The sequence below is a fragment of the Chiloscyllium punctatum genome, chromosome 1, assembly GCF_047496795.1.
Source record: "Chiloscyllium punctatum isolate Juve2018m chromosome 1, sChiPun1.3, whole genome shotgun sequence".
NCBI classification, from domain to species: domain Eukaryota; kingdom Metazoa; phylum Chordata; class Chondrichthyes; order Orectolobiformes; family Hemiscylliidae; genus Chiloscyllium; species Chiloscyllium punctatum.
In genome coordinates this window covers 41,685,604-41,705,155 of record NC_092739.1, presented here as the reverse complement: position 1 = coordinate 41,705,155, position 19,552 = coordinate 41,685,604, and the positions used below count along the sequence as shown (strand labels likewise).

Sequence of the window (19,552 nt, the reverse complement as noted above, 5' to 3'; positions counted from 1 at the left end):
GAGTGCAGCTCCAACAACACAAAAGAAGCTTGGCACTATCCAGGATAAAGCAGCCCCTTGATTCACTTTTTACCGCCAATGCACAGTAGCAGCAGCGTGCAATGCAGTAAGGTGTCGTCGTCGTCATCATCACCATCATTGGTGGTCCCTCACAGACCAGGATGACTCTCTTCCACTCTGAGTGAATCCGTAGGTGATTGTACAAACCTATGTGCCTACCACAGGCTCTGTTACACTTGGGGCGGGTGGTGGTCATGGGAAGGGGTGGGTGGGGCATTGGTGTGGCAGCGTGCTCCATTTGCCTAGCTTCCATTTTTTCCTTGACGACAAGTCTTGAGGTGATCGGCCCTTCCTGGATGCTCATTCTTCACTTTCGACGGTCTTGGGCCAGTGATTCCCAAGTATCTGTGGGAATACCACAATTCACCAGTGAGGCCTTGAGGGGATCACTGAAGCGCTTCCTCTGTCCACCTGGGGCTCGGCCACCATTTCGGAGCTGGGAATATAGTGCCTTTTTGGGGAGTCTTGTGTCAGTCAAGCGGATGACATGCCTAGCCCAGTGCAGCCGATCAAAAGTGGTCAGTGCCGCGATGCTGGGGTTGTTGATCTGGTCGAGAACGCTGGTGTTGCTGCATCTTTCTTACCAGCAGATTTGCAGAATATTGCACAGTCAGCTTTGGTGGCACTGCTCCAGTGCCTTGAGGTGTCTGCTGTAGGTATTTCATGTCTCAGAGTCATATAGGAGGGCGGGAACCACCACAGTTCTGTAACCATGATCATGATATTGGACCTGATGTCATTGTCTTCAAAACCCCTTTTCCTCAGCCGGCTGAAGGCTGCGCTAACACACAGGAGGCGATGCTGGATCTCTTCAACAATAGCTGCTTTGGTCGACAGAATACTTCCGGGGTAATGGAAGTGGTCAACGTTCTCCAAAGCTTTCCAGTGGACCTTGATGATTGGGGGTTTGCTCCACAATGCCAAGCTAGGGTTGGTGGAGGCCTGTCATCTTGCAGATGTTTCGGGTAAGACCCATTCTCTCAGATGCCTCCGTAAAAGTGCTTTCAATGGTTCTCGGAGACTTCACATACACAAGTATCATCTGCATACTGCAGTTCAATGACACTAGTTGGGGTGACTTTGGTTTTGGCTTGAAGTTGGTGGAGGTTGTATAATGTCCCACAGGGTTCTGTAAGTTAGCTCCACTCCAGTGGGGAGCTTGGTAGTATTGAGGTGGAGCATTGCAGCAAGGTAGATCAAGAACAGTGTTGGGCCGATGATATAGCCTTGCTTGACACAGGTCTAAGTAGGGAACTGATTGGTGATGGAACCATTTGTCATTACCATGACTTCCATTTCATCATGGAGCAGGCAAATCAGTGTACGAGGTGTACAAGATGCAAATTCGCCAAGAATCTATGACAGTACCATCCAACCCCACGAATAATATCATCTGGAAAGGCAAGGGCAGCAGAGGCGTGGGAACACCCCATCTGCAAACTCCCTCCAACCGACACATCACTTCAAAACATACTGGCATTCCTTCACTGTCATTGGATCAAAATTATGGAACTCCCTTTCTAACAGAAATAGGTGTCACTACACAAAATGGCTTGCAGTGGTTCAAGGAAGCAGTTCACCGCACATTCTCATGGTCAGTTAGGGATGGTAAACAATGCTGGTCCAGTCAGCAAAGCATACATTCCCTGAATGAACGAATGAATGAATGAATGAATGAATGACAATCAAGAATAAGGGTTTAAAAATAAAAAAAAGAGAAATATACTTCTTTCACAATGTGAAAAGGAGAATGGAACCAATGTAGTGTGGGTAACAGGAGCACCTATCACAATCACTTGTATGGAGGATATGCCACTATTACCAATCTCCAGAATTTGTAACTTATACTTTTGTCAGTACGCTGCTACAAGGAACTGGTGTGATATGATTTAGTTCTGAATAACAAGCATAGAGGGCCTAAAAGTATAGGAATATTTGGGATGTTGTAGTTCTGTACTATTCAAAAATAGAAAAGGAAAAAAAAAATCATAATGAGGTAAAGATGGACCTTTTCCAGATTAAATGAAAGAAAGTTGGCAATAGGATTATAAATGAGTGACAGGAAATAACTGAACTAGAGGTGAAAAGTATACTCAAGCCACAGGAAAGTCCATCAAAAGCTGGATTGCAAGAATCAAAAAGCAAACTTGATTACGTTTGAATTTAAAATCAATTATTTAACAGCCATCCAAGGAGTTCACACATTCTCTTTTTTAAAGAAGGACGGTCACCAAAAAAACCCTGCATTTTTGTTAGTTCATCTTTCTGTTCTACCAGTATCAGAAGAAACATCAAAACTCAATGTATATCAGAACCAATACGAATGGGAACCATCAGTCTTCTTTGCACTATCAATCCGTCAAATGACAATATTGGATTTGAAATCACTGCCCCTTTTTAGATATGAAGGATTTGGAACATGTGCAAACCTGTCCTTACCTGCTGTGGCCTATATATGGTTCCAGACCAACAGCAATGTGATTGCCTCTTAACTGCCCTCTGAGATGGCTAACCAAGCCGTTCAATTGTATCGATCACTGAAGTGCCTTAAAAAAGGAATGAGGCTGGACAGACTACTCACCATAAACCTAGGCACAGGAAACAAAAGCAGCAATACAGCATTGTCGACCCTGCAAAGGCCTCCTTACTAACATCTAGGGGCTAATGCCAAAAATTGGACAGCTGTCTCACAGACCAGTCAAGCAAGAGCTCGATATAGTCATATTCATAGAATCATAGCTTAATGTCCCACTAATACCATCCCTGCATATGTCCTGGCTGTCTGATAGGACAGAACCAGCAGAAGGTGACAACACAGTGGCATACTATTGGGAGGGAGTTGCCTTGGGAGTCTTCACCATACACTCCAACCTCAATAAGTCTTAAAGTAACAGACTAAGTATCAGCAAAGAAGCCTCCTGATGATTACCACATCCTGCCTCACCCTCGACTGAAAAATCAGTACTCTTCTACAGTGAAAACCACTTGGGGAAAGCACCAAGTACAGGAAGGGCACAGAATGCACTCTAAGAGCTGAACTTTAACGTCCATCAGCTACAGTAAGTTCACAGTACAATTAGTGACCAAATTGGCTGAGTCCTAAAGGACATAGTTGCTAGACTGGATTTGTGGCAGGCGGTGAGAGAACCAACAAGATGGAAAACATTCTTGATCTCATCCTCACCAATGTGCCTGTGCAGGTAGTAGTATCACTAAGAGTGAATATTCCTTATGGAAACCAAGTCTTGTCTTCACATTATGTTGTGTAGCACTATCACCATGCCAAAAGGGATAGACTTCAAACAGATCTAGCAACTCAAGACAGGGCATCCATGAAGCACTGTGGGACATCAAATGCAGCAGAATTATACTCCAACACAACCTGTAACCTCATTGTCTGGCTAATCCCCCACTCTACCATTGCCATTAAACCAGGGGATCAATTCTGGATCAATGGAGAGTGCAGGAGCCAAGAGCAGAAGCAGAAATACCTAAAAACGAGGGGTCAACCTGACAGAAGTGCAAAACTGGACTACTTGTGTACCAGACAGTATAAGCAGCAATTAACAGACAGAATTAAGCAATTGCATAACCATGGGATCAGATCTTAGCTCTGCAGTCCAGCCATATTCAAGACATAAATGATGGTAGACAAGTAAACGACTCACTAGAGGAAGAGACTCCATAAATGACCTGTTTCTTCATCTACAGGTACAGCCAGACATGCTAAGTTTCTCCAGTATTTGTCGTTTCTATTCCCATCCTCAATGATGAAGAGGCCGAGTACATCAGTGTAACAGAAAAGGCCGGGTTTTTTGCAAACTACCTCAGCCAGAAGCACCAAATGGATGATTCATTGTGGCCTCCTCTGGTAATTCCCAGTATCATAGTTGTCAGTCTTCATCCAATTTGATTCATGCTGTCGTGTGGCATGGAATGTGTGAAGGCATTGGTTAGTGCAAAAGCTATGGGCCCTGACAACATTCCAGTGATAGTACTGAAGGTGCGTGCTACAGAACTTGCAGCTCCCCCAAATACAGAGGAACCTGGATTATATGAACAACACGGGTGGGGAGTATTTTGTCGGATAATCGAATGTTCAGATAATTGAATGCCGGGTAACACTCTTTAGCCAAACATCGGGACCTTGTGATCTTGCAGGATAATCCGAAATTTGAATGATAAAATGCAGGATAAATGAGGTTCCTTTGTACACACTAGCATCTACATATCATTTAACAAAATTCCCTAGGTATGCCATACACACAAAACGCAGGATAAATCCAATCCAGCCAATTCCCTCCTCATCAATCTACTCTCGATCATCAGCAAAGTAATGGAGGGTGTCATCAATAGTGATCGACCACAGCTAGTTTGGTATCCAGAACGATCATTCAGTTCTTGACCTCATTGCAGCCTTGGTTCGAACATGGTGCAAAGAGCAGAATTGCAGAGGTGAAGTGCAAATAATGGCCCTTGATATTAAGGCTATATTTGACCAAATGTGGCATCAAGGACACCTACCAAAAGTCGAGGCCGTGGGAATCAGAGGAAAATTCGCCACTGTTTGGAGCCATATCTGGCACAAAGAAAGATGATTCGGATTGTTGGAAGTTAGTTCCCTCAGTTCTAGGGCATATCTGCAAGAACTCCTCAGGTTAGTTTCTTGGGCCCAACCATATTAATCTGCTTCATCAGTGACCTTCCCTTCATTATAAGCACAGAAGTGGGAATAGACTTTGATGACTTCACAATGTTCAGCACCATTTGTGACTCCTCACATACTGAAGCAGTCCATGCCCAAATAAAGAAAGGCCTGCACAATATCTAGGTTTAGGCTGACATGTGGCAAGTAACGTTCATGCTACACACTGTCAAGCAATAACCATTTCCAAGAGAGAATGTAACTATCATCCTCAACAGTCAATGACATTACAATCACAGACTATCAATATCCTGGGGGGGTTACCATTGACTAGAAACAGAATTGGACTAACTATATAAACACTCTGGCTACAAGAGCAAATGAGAGGCTAGAAATCCTGCTGTGAATAACCCACCCCCCTGAGTGACTGAAGCTCGTCATAGAAATGCAGAGCAGGAGTGGGCCATGCAACCCTTCAGCCTACTCCACCACTCAATATGATCACACCTCATGCTCCATCCCAACGCCCTATTTACGCTTACCTTCAAACCTCTTGATGCTTTTAAGACCTAAAAATTTATCAATCTGTTTTTTGAATATACTTGGTGACCTGGCCTTCACAACCTCCTGTGATGGTAAATGCCAGAGGGTGATCATCTTTTGAGTGTTTCCTAAACAGCCTACCCTGAATCCTGAGGTGATGATTCTTGGTCCTAGACACCCCAGCCAGGGAAACCATTCTTCCTGCATCGAGTCTATCTAACCCGGTTAGTATTTTATACATTTCAATCAAGTTCCCTTTCATCCTCCTAAACTCCAGTGAATGAGGCTCAGTGGAACTAATCCCTTCTCAGATGGTAGTCTTGCCATTCCGAGTATTAGCTAAGTGAATCTTCATTACTCTCTCTCCATGGCAATTATATCCTTTCTTAGTAGAAAGGCTCAAACAGCACACAATACTCCAGATGCCATTTGTCCAAGACCCTGCATAACTGCAATAAGACAGCTCTGCTTCTAAACTCAAAATCATCTTCTAAAGAAAGCCAACATACCATTTGTCTTGTTGCACCTGCCCGTTTGCTTTCATTGACTGGTATACAAGGACACCCAGATCCCTTTGCATATCCATATTTCCCAATCCATCGGCATTTCAATAATTTAAATTTGTTTTTCACACCGATTTAACATTTATCCACATTATATTGTATCTGTCATGTGTTTGCCCAGACACTCAACTTAATTAGATCACCCTCAAGTTATCTTGCATTCTCCTCCCAACTCACAATCCAACCTTGTTGTGTGTCATTAGCAAACTTGGAAATATTGTATTTAGTTTCCTTGTCTAAATCATTTGTATGTAGCACGAATAACTGGAGTCCAAGCACTGGTCTCTACAGTACTAGTTACCAACTGCTACTTTGAAAAAGACCCATCCTTTTCCACACATCGTTCTTGACCTATCAACTAATTCTTGAGTATGTCAATTTATAAGCTGCAGGCCCATGGTGCTTTAATTTTGCCACTAACTTATGTGATATCAAAAGCCTTCTAAAAATCTAAATACACTTCTCTCTTTTTTATTCAATTAGTGACATCCTCAAAAAACTCCAGTAGATGAATTAAACATAATTTTCCTTTCATAAACCTATAATGACTTTTTCCAATCTTGTGAATGCTTTCACAACAGTATTCTGTTACCACACCTTTTATAATAGGCTCTAACATTTTCCTGACTATTGATGTTAGGCAAATTGATTCATAATTCCCCAAATTGTTTCTCTCCCTTTTTAAATAGAGGGACTACATTTGCCACCCTTCAATCTGTCAGACAGCTCAAAGTCTATAGAATTTTGAAAGGTGATCACTAATGCACCCAAAAGTTTCCAGGCTACCTCTTTTAGTACTCTAATGCTGATTATCAGATCCTGGGGATTTATGAGCCTTTAATCCTGTTAATTTCTTTAGCGCCATTTGTTTTTATTAATACTGATTTTCTTCAATCCCTTCTTCTCACTAGACATGTGGTTCCCCAACATTTCTGCAAAATTATTTGTCCTCATTTGTGAAGACAACCAAAATGCATCTTCAATTCTTCTACCAGATCACTGTTCCCCATTATAAATATCCCCATATCTAACTGAAATGGACCATGGCAACATTTATTGTCACTTTTTATGTTCTCTTCAAGTTTAGGCTCATTCACCACTTCTCCCTTCTTGATCAAACGTTTTGCCCCCTGCCCACCACGTATGACACACAATTTAGGAGTGTGATGGAACGTTTGCCACTTGTTTGAGAATTTTGACGTCATACAGGACAAAGAAGCCCACTTGATTACAGAAACAATGGATGATTACAGATTTATTACAGAAATTCACCAAAACTCCTTAGACGCCACCTTCCAAATCCATAGAGGTTCAGTGTTTACTGTTTTCCCTTTTAGCACCACTTTGCTTTTAATGTCACTAATGACAGGAAATCTCTAAGAATTGTATGATTTATTATCCAATTGGTACCATTTGGTGCAACTCTTTAGCTGTCTCCCACAGACCTCGGGCTATTCTCAGCTTTCTGACTTGGAGCCTCTCCCGATGACACATCCCTGTCTGTAGTCGTCACCAGAGAATGCCCACCCACTAGGCTTCAGCCCACCCAAAGGTGCCACCTGCAGTGGCCATGATACGACCACTGTCTGGCAGCATTCTTCTTCCCAAACAGGTCATCACCACCCTTAGGACCCACCCAGATATGATGAAGCCACTTCAGCTGAACTCAGTGGCAAAATTTCTCCTTTCCTAGGCTTCGAATTGCCAGTTATGACTGAGCTCCGCATCAGCACCTCATCCCTTGGTCCATGGGCAATGGTCAAGACTGAGCTTCGCAGCAAACAACCGTCCCCCAAGATAGTCAGAATCGTGAGGCTCATTCAGCAGACAGTAGCCCACAGACTGTGGATCAACGCAGGGGAATTGTCGCACACCATCTAGGCAAACCCCAGCACCTCCCCTATTCTGCCACATCAACCACAGGCTATGCCACAGGAACTCCAGCAGTACTGGCTGACATCAAAAAGAGAGCTGGAAGAAAATGTCAATGAGCTCAGCCATGACCGATACCCCATCAGTGAGGAGCTTGAACACCAAACAGGAACAGGCCCAATGAGCGGTCAGCAAAGAGCAATAAAGCAGTATCTTGGACCCCCAATAAATGTCACCAGACAGTGGCAAGGAACATTTGAAGGTCCCAGTTGGTCTCCCACAGGCCACCCAATGAGACGCTGTGCAGTGGCACTCCCCCCCACACTTGTATACTCAACTGGAGGGAATTGAAGTAGAATGTTACATGTTTCTTTTCTCACATTAAAATTTATTTTAACAGATTTTTAATTTATCAATGCAAGAACTGAACATTTAGAAGCTAGGTGTGAGTGCTTCAATTTTTTTCTGCTAAGTAAGGTCCTATGAAATCAAACATCAGTTTTCCCATTGACTACTATGGAAATGATGCTTTATGGAAAGTCTTTCACTTAAATTTGTGATTTTCAGGAAAGCAGGTTCAACTTTAAGTGAGGCCATCGTGCACATTGAACCTGGGAAAAAGACTCTCTCAATCGTGGTTTCAGCTTCAAGTGGACTTGACAACCAACCTACTGGAAAATTGACTATGGGAACCCCCACAGTTTGCTAAGACCCTCTGCTTTACTTGGACTTTATTTCAGCTAAAAAAAAATCCATCACCTCTGAAACTACAAAGTTGCCACAAAAGAAGCCAAGAAAACCTTAAGTTGTAAATTTATTTTTTTTCATTCATCAGTGGTTACTCTGAGTATGTGCACTACGCAAGTGGGATGTTGCCATTTTAAAGGTCAATTTTGAGGGCAGTTGTGTGATAACAAATAATTTTATTTAAAATAGAAAATCACATATAGCTTACTGCTGGGCTTGATTTAATTGGAAAAAATCAATCTGAGGTTAAGAAAAAACTCTGCTTACAATCAAAATCAAGTCTGTTCAGGGAAATCAGTCATCTCAGCAGATGTGGTTTCTAGCCTGTGGAGTTTCCAAGCCAGGAGAGTTTGGATTGAAATTTTCAAGTTGCTGGAATGGAGAAAGCTTAGGCCATCACAATTGTGAAAGGTTCATGAAATCACATCCAGAAAGGAATAGCAAAATTGCATCCACAGCTCAAGTAGAAGAAACACTTGAAGGTTTAAAGAGGATTCAGTCTCTGATGGATGACTTTGGGAAACAGGTTGAAACTTTGTTTCTAATGTTCATGTTAAGATCTTTCTGGTGTTCATAGCTTTGTTTGTGTGGGAGATTTGTTATAACCAAAGTGGACATCTTGTCACATATTAAAAGGCTGGAATCCATTTTAAATCTCATATTAGTGTCTGCTTGCAAAGTTTGTATGTTCCCAGGCTCAGTGAGGGGGCTGACCTTGCAGCTGTACTGGCACCTGATAGTGAGCTCTTTCCCAGCATGGGAATGCCCTTCTTTTACAAGAATCTATTTTAATACTAATACTTGCTTATCAGCTACTAACTAGCACTGTGTCCAGACACTACATGACTGAGGCTCGTGACTGGGCAAAGCACCCATTTACTCATTATACTACAATTAAGTTTGCTAATTATTAAATGATTGTAACCTATATAATCACACAACTCTCTGTATCTCGTCGGAGTGACTTGTGAGCATTAGGTCGACTTGTCTCTCTGCGTGAACTCATAAATAAACAGTCAATAACTCATGGTTTCTGTGGCACGATTCCTTTTCTTTAATTTAGACTGTTATGAGTGAGTCATCCACTGCATAATTCTTTTCTATCCCCACCAGTTTGTTTATTTCTTCTTTTGCATAATAAACTTATGTTCTACAGCCTCATTGACTAAGTACCAAGTTAACCAACTGCAAAAATTAAACACATGATTGATCAAACCAGCCTTCCTTCTGGGATCTCATTTGTCGCGTATTACCATCAACTAGGATCATTATTCCAAGAAGAAACACAATGTCATAGACAGAAATTATATTTGAAGAACCAGGACTGAGTACAAGAGAAGATGAGACAAATAGCAGCAAAGCATTCCAAATGCATAAAGTCTGGTGAAACAGGAAAATTCAAGAGGTAAAATTTAAGGAATATTTTATTTTAATGGCGAATTTAAATCGGAAATCTAGTCTGTTCTTTAATTTAGCAATTAACTGCAAGTTACTCTTTTGATTGGATACAGTTTAATTGTAGCTTTAAACCAGGAACTTACATATATTAAGCTAAACAAGGCTAATTAGATATACAGTTTAATCCTGTTCCAGAAGACTCTGAATTAGGGGTCATTAAAGGAGGGGTACTTCAGTGTTGCTTTGTCACATTAGACAAAAGAGGGAGGGGCTGATTAGTCCCTCTTACACTTTCATTGGTGAGTAGGTTTCCTCGTTAATCTCCAGGTAAAGAAAGAAAGGGGAGTAGGGGAAGAGAAGGAGGGACAGAGACTTGACCTTGTCCAGCAGTAACAGCTACTTGTTCCATGTGGTTGAGTAAAAGGACTGTAGGGATGACAGACAAACTGACCACTGTACTGTCGTACAGGAGACCATTCAAGTGTGGAGAACAAAAAGAAAAGTGGTATTGGTAGGGGTGGAGCTTAAGGTGAAGGAACCCCGAGGGGGCAGTGACCGTAATATGACAAAACTCAGCCTGCAGTTTGAGAGGGAGAAGCTGGAATCAGATTAATAGCTTTGTCGTTGAGTAAAATTAACTACAACAAAGTGAGGGATGAATTGGCCAGAGTTGACTGGAAGGAGCACCTAGCCGTGAAGCAGCAATGGCAGGAGTTTCTGGGGGCAACAGAAATTCATCCCAAGGAGGAAGAAACGTAGTAAGGGGAGAACGAGGCAACTATGGCTGACAAGGGAGGTCAGGGACAGCAAAAGAGCAAAAGAAAAAGCAATAATGATGATTAGTGGGAAGCCAGAGGATAACTAGAAAAGCAACAAGGAAGCAGAAGATGAAAGGAGAAGAAGAATAAATTAGCATGTAATATAAAAGAAAACTGCAAGAGGAACTGAATAGATACTCTGCATCAGTCTTCACAATAGAAGACACCAGTAGCATACACCAGTTGCATCAGAACTACAAGAGAATCGGGGGCAGAGGGGAGGGTAGTGGCCATCACTAAGGAGGTTTTGAGGAGTTGAAAGTCTGAAGATTATAATTCACCTGGAGTAGATGAACTACACCCCAGGGTTCTGAAGGAGATAGCCAAGGAGATTATAGAGGCATTGCTGGTGATCCTTTAAGAATCACAGAGTCAGGGAGGGTTCAAGAGGACTTGAAAATCGTTAATGCAATATCCCTGTTTCAGAAAGGAAACAAGCAGTATACAGGAAATTGTAGACTAGTTAGTGGGACCTCAGTTGTTGGTAAGATTTCAGAGTCCATTATTAAGGGTAAGATTGCAGAGTACTTGAATCTGTTGAGTCGGCTTGGCTTTATCAAGGGGAGGTCATGCCTGACAAATCTCTTAGTATTCTTTGAGGAGGGAAGAGCAAGTTAGATAAAGGAACATCAGTGGAGGTGATCTATTTGGATTTCCAGAAGGCCTTTGACAAGGTGCTGCACAGGACAGTGCTAAATAAGACAAGAGTCCATGGTATTAATGTCAAGTATTAGCAAGGGAAGATGATAAGCTAACTGGCAAAAGGCAGAGTGTGAGGATAAAGGGGTGCTTTTGAGGATGGCAGGGACAGCAGTGTTCAGGAAACAGAGGGGGTGCAGAAGGATTTGGACAGCCTAGGAGAGTGTGCAAAGTGGCAGATGGAATACAATGTGGGAAAGTGTGAGGTTATGCACTTTGGTTTTCTAAATGGAGAAAGCTTCAGAAATCTGAAGCACAAAATAACGTCGGAGTCCTAGTTCAGGATTCTCTTTAGGTTAACTTGCAGGTTCAATTGGCATTTGCGAAGGTAAATGCAATGTTAGCATTAGAGGGAAGACTGTGCTGTTCTCGTTGTTCTGTTAGAGGAAGGATATTATTAAACTGAAGAGGATTCAGAAAAGATCTACCAGGATGTTGCTGGGAATGGAGGGTTTGATATATAAAGGTAGACTGGAAAGACTGGGACTTTTTCCACTGGAGCATGGAGATTGAGGGTGACTTTATTGAGGTTTATAAAATCCTAAGGGGGTTTATAAAATCATAACAGATGAGGTGCATGACAAGGATTGTTTCCCTAGGGTTGACTGGGGCATATTTTTTAAGGCAAGAGGAGAAAGATTTAAAAAGGACATGAGGGGCAACTTATTTTTTTAAACATGTGTTCATGTGTGGAATAAACTGCCAGAGGAAGTGTACAGTTACAACGTTGAAAGGACATTTGGGTAATGTCATGAATAGGAAAGGTTTTGAAGGATATGGGCCAAATACAGGCAGGTGGATTAGTTTAGTTTGGGAACATGATCAGCATGGACTTGTTGGACTCAAGGGTCTCTTTCCATTTGTATGACTTTGTGACAAGAGCAGGGATGCACTTCTGAGGCTGTATCAGGCTCAGATCTGATCACATTTGGAAATATTGTGAACAATTTTGAGCCCTGTATCTAAAGATGGTTGTGCTGCCTTCGAGGGGTTCTAGAGGACGTTCACAAGAATGACCTTGGGAATGAAGAGCTTGTCATATCGGGAGCAGTGAGGAGTCTGGGTCTGCATTTGATGGAGTTTAGGAAGATTGGGAGGAGGCAATCTCATTGAAACTTACAGAATACTGAGAGGCCTAGATATTGTCCATGTGAAGAAGAAATTTCCAAAAGCAGGAGAATCTAGGACTGGGGGGCACAGCCTCAAGGTAAAAGGACAACCCTTTAGATCTGAGATGAGGAGGAATCTTTTCAGTCAGAGGATGGTGAATCTGTCGAACGCATTGCTGCAGAAGGCTGTGGAGGCCAAGACTGAGAGTGTCTTCATGACAAATAGAAAGGTTCTTGATTAGTAAGAAATCAAGGGTCGGGGGGGGGGGGAAGAGGCAGGAGAACAGGTTCAACACTTCAGCCGTGACTGTATGGTGGAGCAGACTCCAAGGGCTGAATGGTTTAATTTTACTCCTATATCCTATGGTCTTAGGATATTAAATGCAAAAACCTAATCAAGGGTTAGCACTACTGGAGATGAAGATAGCAAGCTTATATTGGTGAGTCAGAATGTGGCAGAGACAACTTTGCACTGCTTTAGATTTTATGGAGAAACTTATTTTGGGACAGTAAAAATATGAAAGGGAGGATGGAGGAGATTGATTTTCATAAAAATAAAATTATCTTCACTGAGAGCCTAGTGACATTTAAGGTATAAAAAGTCCCTAGGGTTTGATGGCTTACTTTCAGGATCCTGAGGGACCTGAAGGGAGAAAACAGCAAAATATCTGACTATAATTTTCTAACGGTGTTTTGTGCCAGAGAACCAGATAGTAGTAAGTTTGGAAGACCTAATTTTTGAAAAAAAGCAATAAGCCAATACATTATAGCTGGATAGTCTTCATGTGTGCTCTCCTTCCTATCGGAAAGATGTTGTGAAACTTAAAAGGGTTCAGAAAAGATTTACAAGGATGATGCCAGGATTGGAGGATCTGAGCTACAGGGACAGGCTGAACAGGCTGGGGCTGTTTTCCCTGGAGCATCGGAGGCGGAGGGCTAACCTTAGAGGTTTACAAAATTATGAGGGGCATTGATAGGATAAATAGGCAAAGTCTTTTCCCCGGGGGTCGGGGAGTCCAGAACTAGAGGGCATAGGTTTAGGGTGATAGGGGAAAGACATAAGAGACCAAAGGGGCAACTGTTTTACACAGAGGGTGGTACTTGTATGGAATGAGCTGCCAGAGGAAGTGGTGGAGGTTGGTATAATTGCAACATTTAAGAGGCGTTTGGATGGGTATATGAATAGAAAGGGTTTGGAGGGATATGGGCTGGGTGCTGACAGGTGGGGCTAGATTGGGTTGGGATATCTGGTCGGCATGGACGGGTTGGACCGAAGGGTCTGTTTCCATGCTGTACATCTCTATTGGGAAGCTAGTGTAGTTCCTAACATGAGCAATAAACACTTGTAAAAGTATGAATTGCAATGCTCGATTGTCCTGCTTTGAAATAGAATGCCCAGAACCAGAAGCAAACTTTAATTGTGGTCCATTAAATGTTCGTACAAGTTCAACATTAGCTTCTTGCTTTTACATTCTATAGAATTCTTGGTTTTATATTTAAGGGCAGACAACATAGAAACAAATAGCTAATACTGATCTTGTAAAAAAATGTTTGTTTTGTCATATTTGAAGCATTATATGCAGTTTAGGCATTTCTTTAGAAAGGAAGACCTTAAAAACAACAGAAAAGACTGTAGTTCAGATTCATTGAGATATTACCAGAGATTTATGCATTAAGTGCTGACGGCTATGAAGAGAGACTCCAGAAGTTGGGATTTCTTGCTGAAGTCAAGATTAACAATTGAGTTGTTACGCGCTTACAAAATTATGGAGGATTTGTTGTGATAAATAGTTAATTTGTTTTATCTTGTTATCGGTTCATGAACCAATGGAAATATCAATAATTTAGCTAAATAATTTAATTATGATAATTGCAAAAACATGGAGGTTATAAAGTAAAAGCTTTCGACAAAGATTGTCAAAATATTTACTTTTCTCTATAAAGTTTTTGTGAAACAAAGTACATAGTTGATTTAGAAAGAAATAGATGGATACTTAAAAAAGCAAAATACTATACCCACAGGAAAGCAAGAGGGTGCAATTGTCTTTGTGAAAAATCAGGCCAGATGGCGGACATTTTGCATTGTAATCCTCCTTGATTTGATGCAATTAACTTGCCTGAAGTAACTGGTCACCAACTTGCAGCCTTCCATCCACATCAGCTGCACCACCAGGATGAACACTCTTTACAAAAGCACCATTTTCGCCACCCACTAAGGAGAACCCTAATCCTCCTGTGGTAGGCTTCTGTAGCTCAAAGTGTATCACATTATTCTATGGAGAGAGAAATAATGGCACTGAATTTCCCTATGCAACTGTGACTGCAATTTAAAACAATTAACTGCATGAGGAAAAACTTTAGGTCATTTGAGAGATGGGATAAGTTTCTACAAAATTGCAGTTCTTTTGTTTCTGTTTGTTGAGTTTTGATGTCCTCTTAACACTAGTGCAAATTAATTTCTCAGAGATCAGCATTTGAAAGTACAATCAGTGACCAAAATTCTTATTTTGTCTTCACTACATTGTAAGAAACACATTTCATGCAATCTCATGTCAAATTTCTTGTGTTTCTAATGGGTGTAACATTCAGAAAGAATTGGATGGTCCATAGCAAAATGTGTATTAAAAAAACTTCATTGTCAAAAAGTATTTGTTAGCCAATTTTTGCAAATAATTTAAACAGTTTAATTTCTGCAAAAGTAGTTTCTCCAATTAATGTACATTGTGATAAAATATAATCTTACCTTTGGTACCTCTACAGAAGATACTTGATCACATTCATTTTGTCTCTTTCCATATATATCTCCTGTAGACAGAAAATGACACTTGGAAACCTGGTATGATGTTTGCAACTATTTAAAACCTATCCAAATTTTCAGTAAAATTACATTTGATTAATTAATAGCATCTCAGCAAATCTATCCTCTAGATTTAGCTTCAGTTCATCTGAAGTTAGACTCGCAACAAGAATTAGTTAAAGCAATTTACCGAAAACCTCCTTGCCTTAGTCTTAATCTTCAGAAACACCTCTTCATTCAAAACACAATTAGCATTTCCTCTTGCATCATGTTCAGCTCTGTGATAGTCCTAGGAAACTTAAAATTCTCATCTTAATGTACATATTGACCAGTTTGCAGCAAAGTGCCCAGCCTTCTGGACAACACCACCGTGCAACCCTGTAATGGCAGCCATTGCAAGAGTATCAACACAGACAACACCATTTCCCACAGGGACACCTCCCACTATGTATGCGTTGAGTACTCATATGACTTGGCCAATATTGTCTTATCTCATACGCTGCAGGCAAGGTATTTTGGCGAGACTTGAGCAGAGGCTACGACAATGGATGAATGGACACTGTGCAACAATCACCAGGCAGGAGTGTTCTCTCCCAGTCGGGGAACACTTCAGCCGTCCAGGACCTTCAGCTTCAGACCTTCAGGTGACCATCCTCCAAGGTGGACTTTGGACAAGCAACTACGCAGGGTGGGTGAGCAAAAGCCGATAGCAAAGTTCGGTACCGATAGGAATAGCCTCAACTGGGACCTTGGGTTCATGTCACACTACAGGTGATCACACTGCATGACACACACACACACACATACACCCAGTGCATTCATACCCACACGCAGAGCCTCTCACAGACACATATCCCATCACACTCACACACACACTGAACAAAGCTTACACAGATGCAGACTATCATGTACATCCACACACTCACATGCACACTCACTCTGTTGCTCCTACATGTGCACACAAGTTTATGGGTGAATTTGCTTTTGCAGAATTACTGCACAAATTGCTTGCTCAAAAACTGCACAAATCCATGTAAAACACTGTAAAACTATGTAGAGGGCTTGTCAGTCTGAACCAACATTGGGACAGACAGACTTCACACCTATTGTTAGAAAATCTGAGCTATCTTGAGAATGTAATTTTTGGGATTTACATATTAAAGAACAGAAACCAGCATATCCCATTCCAAAAGATGAAGGATTTGATCTAAAATTTTTTAATGCATCACAACTCCATGACTCCTTTGGCTGTGAATTCTGTGATCATGATCTTATTCTACACAACCACCTGATGAAGAAGCAGTGCTCCGAAAGCTAGTGCTTCCAAATAAACCTGTCAGACTATAACCTGGTGCTGGGTGATTTTTAAAATTGGGGAAAGGCCAACTGTACCAAAATTTGACAGGAGCTGGGGAATGTGGATTAGAAGCAGCTGTTGAAGGTAAATCCACATTTGATCTGGATTTCAAAGGGAGGTTGATTAGAGTGCAGGACAGACATGTCCCTATGAAAATGAGGGATAGAAATGGCAAGATTAGGGAAGTATGAATAACAGGTGAAATTGTGAGACTAGCTAAGAGGAAAAAGGAAGCATATATAAGGTCTAGGTGACTGAAAACAGGAGAAAGAAGCTTTGGATGAATATCGGAAAAACAGGACCAATCTGAAACAAGAAATTAAGAGGGCTACAAGGGGTCATAAAATATCTTCAGCAAACAGGGTTAAGGAAAATCCCAAAGCCTTTTATTCATGTATAAGCAGCAAGAAGGTAAGTGGAGAAAGGGCTGGCCCACTCAAGGGACAAAAGAGGAAAGTTTTGCGTGGAGTCAGAGAAAACGGGTGAGATTCTTAACAAGTCTTCACATCGGTATTCACCGAGGAGGGGGACAGGACGGATATTGAGGTTAGGGATAGATGTTTGATTACTCTAGGTCTGGGCAGCATAAGGAGGGAGGAAGTATTCTAAAAGGCATTAAGGTGAACAAGTTCCCAGGTCCGGATGGGATCTACCCCAGGTTATTGAGGGAAGCAAGAAAGGAAATAGCTGTGGCCTTAACAGATATCTTTGCAGCATCCTTGAACACAAATGAGATCCCGGAGGACTGGAGAATTTCTAATGTCCTCTTGTTTAAGAAGGGTAGCAGAGATAATCCAGATAATTACAGACCGGTGAGCCTGACCTCAGTGGTAGGGAAGCTGCTGGAGAAGATGATGAAGGATAGGATCTATTCCCATTTGGAAGAAAATGGGCTCATCAGTGATAGGCAGCATGGTTTTGTGCTGGGAGGTCATGTTTTACCAATTTAATCGAATTCTTTGAGGAAGTGACAAAGATGAGGGAAGGGTTATAGATATTACATACATGGATATCAGGCAGGTGTTTGATAAGGTTCTCCATGGTAGATGATGAAGAAAGTGAAGTTGCATTGGGTCCAAGGTGTACTAGCTAGATGGATAGAGAACTGGCTGGGCAGCAGGAGACAGAGTAAAGTGGAAGGGAGTTTCTCAAAATGGAAAACTGTGACCAGTGGTGTTCCACAGAGATCCGTGCTGGGACCACTGTTGTTTATGATGTACATAAATGATCTGCAGGAAGGTATGGGTGGCCTGATTAGCAAGTTTGCAGATGACACTAAAATTGGTGGAGTAGCAGATAGTGAAGGGGACTGTCAGAAAATATAGCAGAATATAGATAGATTGGAAAGTTGATCAGAGAAATGGCAAATGGAATTCAATCCTGGCAAATGCGAGGCAATGCATTTTGGAAGATCCAATTCAAGGGCAAACTATACAGTAAACGGAAAAGTCCTGGGGAAAATTGATGTTGAGAGATCTGGGGTTCAGGTCCATTGTACCCTAAAGGTGGTAACGCAGGTCACTAGAGTGGTCAAGAAGGCATATTGCATGCTTTCTTTCATTGGACGGGGTATTGAGTACAAGAGTTGGCAGGCCATGCTACAGCTGTATAAGACTTTGGTTCGGCTACATTTGAAATATCGCATACAGTTCTGGTCGCCACATTACCAAAAGGATGTGGATGCTTTGGAAAGGGTGCATAGGAGGTTCACTAGGATGTTGCCTGGTATGGAGGGTACTTATCTATGAAGAGAGGTTGAGTAGATTAGGATTACTTCCATTGAAAAGACGGAGGTTGAGGAGGACCTGATGGAGCTCTATGTAATCAAGAGAGGTATAAACAGGGTGGATAGCAAGAAGCTTTTTCCCCAGAGTGGGGGACTCAATTACTAGGGGTCACGAGTTCAAGCTGAGAGGGAAGAAGTGTAAGGGAGTTATGCGTGGAAGGTTCTTTACACAGACTGGGTGGGTGGTTGGAACAGGTTGCCTGCGGAGGTGGTAGAGACAGGCATGATAGCATCATTTTAAGATGTATCTAGACAAACACACGAATGGGCAGGGAGCAGAGGGATACAGATCATTAGAAAATAGGCAACAGGTTTAGATAGAGGATCTGGATCGTTGCAGGCTTAGAGGGCTGAAGGGCCTGTTCTTTTGTTGAAATTTTCTTTGTTCTTTGTTATACTCCAGCCTTTTTATATAGAATAGAATTTTTTTTTAGGATAGAATTCCTACAGTGTAGAAACAGGTCCTTCGGCCCAACGACTCCACACCGACTCTCCAAAGAGTCTCCTACCCAGGTCCATTCCCCTACATTTCCCCTGACTAATGCACCTAACTGACACACCCCTGAACACTATGGTCAATTCACCTAACCTGCACCTCTTTCGACTGTGGGAGGAAACCGGAACACCCGGATGAAACCCACACAGACGTGGGGAGGAATGTGCAAACTCCACACACACAGTCACCTGAGGCTGGAATCGAAGCTGGGTCCCTGAGCTGTGAAGCAGCAGTACTGACTACTGAACCACCATGTCATCTCTTGGTTTTGATATGAAAACCAGCATTCTGTTAACTTGCTTGACTATTTTCTGCAGCTGTTCATGGCGATTTAAAGAGCTATGCATCTGAACTCCCAGTTCTCATTGGACATCCACTGTATTTAACCACATATATTCTAAAAACATCCTGATCTATCCTATCCGATCCGAAACCTTACACTTGCTTATGTTAAAATCCAAGTGCTACAGTTTTGTTCATTCTATCAATATCCTATTGAAATTTTATGCTGCTTACAATGCTGCCCAATTTTGTGTCAACAGCAAATTTGGATATTTAACTTTTTCTTAATGCCATTATCCAAATCATCAATGAATATTGTGAATAACTGAAGTCCCAACACAGATCCCTGCAGTGCTCTACTAGTCACATCTTGTCAAGTT

The 19,552-nt window shown here is 41.8% G+C and overlaps 1 protein-coding gene across 9 annotated transcripts in view; it reads right to left on the bottom strand.

The window, feature by feature from the left end:
* The window catches only part of ptpn13 (protein tyrosine phosphatase non-receptor type 13), a 265,404-nt gene that overhangs the window by 44,006 nt on the left and 201,846 nt on the right, over positions 1 to 19,552 (bottom strand). For 8 of the 9 annotated variants that reach the window (XM_072547657.1, XM_072547747.1, XM_072547874.1 and 5 more), the window contains 2 exons: positions 15,198 to 15,259; positions 14,572 to 14,727 (listed from right to left, as the gene is read on the bottom strand). In XM_072547657.1, the coding sequence (XP_072403758.1) occupies positions 14,572 to 14,727; positions 15,198 to 15,259 (218 nt within the window). The remainder of the gene's footprint in view (positions 1 to 14,571; positions 14,728 to 15,197; positions 15,260 to 19,552) is intronic. The other variant, XM_072547935.1, reaches the window with a different exon arrangement.